General features: G+C 37.4%; 1 protein-coding gene across 1 annotated transcript in view; it reads right to left on the bottom strand.

Annotated features, from left to right (window-relative positions):
- LOC104403854 (NHL repeat-containing protein 2-like) overlaps positions 1-1,230 on the bottom strand; it is a gene marked incomplete at its 5' end in the record, with an annotated part of 5,775 nt that extends 4,545 nt beyond the window's left edge. Inside the window, 2 exons of the mRNA XM_010012125.1 lie at positions 435-670; positions 1,137-1,230. Of these exons, the coding sequence (XP_010010427.1) occupies positions 435-670; positions 1,137-1,230 (330 nt within the window). The remainder of the gene's footprint in view (positions 1-434; positions 671-1,136) is intronic.
- Positions 1,231-2,525: the final 1,295 nt, after the last annotated feature.

The following is a 2,525-nucleotide window of genomic DNA, read 5'->3' as shown; positions in this document are numbered from 1 at the left end:
ATTTTATTAAATTAATACATTTGTTTATTCAACGTTGACATGAATTTAAATGATTGTAATTAAATGGAAATTCACTGAATTTAAAAAAATAATCAAGACCATGTCAAAACAAGGATACTGAAAACTGGGAAGTGTGGATGCTAACCATGGAAATGGAAACTCTCACATTTAAATTTGCAGTATGAATCCAGCTGGCTTTAATGACCACACAATGCTGAACTGAGTTGGCTTTATAAAATAAGTGATTTGTTATCTGAGGAGCATCAATCTGCACTATGACTCGAGTGTCACAACTGGCACACATTTGCATTCTGAGCAGTGAAGTTAAGAAATTGATGGCCATGGAAACTGATTTACCCTCTCACCCCAAAAGTGGTTCCTCCAGGTCAGGCTTGAGGAATATTAGTAGGGCAGTGGAGGGAAGTTTGAAGTGATTACCAATGGATCTCTCTCTCCTCCTACAAGGTGCTTCACTGCTCCGTCTTTCAGGGCGATGGTTCGCACAGTGCTGCTCTCGCTGTCTGCTACAAAAAGGCAGTTCCATGGTTCCTCGGAAGCCAGAGAGAGACCCGAAGGCTGGGCAAAGCCTGCCTTATGAGGGTATGCATTGTTTCTGTTCTCCTCATTCCCACTTCCAGCAAATCGAAGGCAGACTCCTTTCTTTAAATCACTAAAGGAAAACAGTACCCAAGTTCAGGAATGAGTCTGAACTACTTCAAACATTATGCACAAACAGAAGCTACAGGACAAGCACTTGCAAGTTATGAAACCAACTTTACTGCAGCACAAGGAAATATTCAGTGCCTTTCTGCTAACTTGTATTTCACCTCAGTATATCATTCCTCACTAGATAATTCAGCAAATGCAATGAAAAGTACCAATCAATTATACGAATGTATTCTACCAAGTCACAGATTTATAGCAAAAGTAGCATCTTTCATGCCATCTAACAGATGCGGGGAAAAAACATGCAGACTTTAAAGGCCACATGCCTTTTAAGTCTAAACAGAAGCAGCAAGCTTCAAGCTAAGTACAGTCAAGCAAAGTTATTTTTAATTTGATTATCTCTCCCTTTGGGGTTTGAAAGCTGTTTATCAAGACAAACAGCAATTTCACATGTCTCATTAATTGCTTACCTTCCTTTTGGTAATTTTCCATCTTCCAACATCAGTGCCCAAATCTGGTGAGTGCCTGCCATTGCTATCCATAAAACACCATCTTCATGGCTCCCTGAAACTTTAAAATGGATGTGTAAAACCAGATGAAATAAAACCCAACGAACACTTTGGGAATGCTTTCTAAAACAAGGAAATCAACAAATCAACCCTGCTATCCCCCCTACTCCAGCTCACCTTTTCCCATGGGAAAGGAAAAAACCCTCAACCAAGAAAACAGAGAAAGAGAAGGAGAGAAAATGTCTTTCATCTATCAAAAATTCTATTTCTGCTCTCTTCCCAAGATATAAAAATAGTATTTTTAATATCCCTACCTAAGGACAATACTTCAAATGGGATTTGCTCTTTGTAACATTTTGCTATTGAGCCCATGTTTCACCTATTATTTTTGGGTTCATACTAGCCAACAAATATATACTTATCTTTGCTAAGCATGGTTTGGGGCAGTGGGGGACATACGTTTTGGGTTCTTCTACTATGTTAGTGAGAAAACTAGATATTCCAAAAAGCTACTGGCAGTTGTTTACAAATTTGGAGAGAAACAACCATGGCAGTACATTATATACAGAGTACATAACATTTTTAAGATAAGGGTAACTGATGATTGTGGCTCATGTAGATTTACGCTCTGGAGCGCAACAACTGCTGTCTATTCAAATATTAGATGTGATGTGGGCAATTACTGATTTCCCCTTGCACTATCTATCCAGTTTCCAAGTTGTTCTCCCTATGTGCATGTACATGTGGTATCACAAATACAAGACACAGATCTGTGCAACAGTGACCTTCTATCAAGAAGTGTCCAAGTATGTTTCAAGCAGCTAGTTTTTAAAACTGAAGGTATAAAACTACTATTCACCTATCCAAATATACAGATTATATGAAGCTTGCCCAGATAATACTTCACAAATTAAATGATACAAATGATAAGTGAAGAACATGTAAGTACTCTATAGCTTTAAACATAGCACATTACAGTGTAAGAAAGAATGCATGAAGACAAGTTGTGAGAAAGCATTAAAAAACAAGAAACCCAAAAGAAATTTACTTATCTTAGCCTCTTCTGCAAATCTTAAGGAACAGAAAGTTGACATTTAAAAACGGCATTTAAATTCTAAGTGTAGACACTGTATTAGACTACACACACTGTATACAACTGTCTGATCTAGTCAGAGACAAGATACATTCGTTTCTGAATGAATGTATCAGGTATTGGAACAATTATTAGCAACTCAGAAGAAAAATACCTTTAAATTGCTCATGGAAACTTTTTATTCACATGAACTTTTAAAACATCGCATAGGTATTTCTGCAAATAATTTAATGGATAACACCACCTCCCCTACCCCC

This window comes from Nestor notabilis, unplaced genomic scaffold, assembly GCF_000696875.1.
Source record: "Nestor notabilis isolate BGI_N333 unplaced genomic scaffold, ASM69687v1 scaffold12413, whole genome shotgun sequence".
NCBI lineage: Eukaryota > Metazoa > Chordata > Aves > Psittaciformes > Psittacidae > Nestor > Nestor notabilis.
This window is presented reverse-complemented; position numbering and strand designations above follow the sequence as displayed.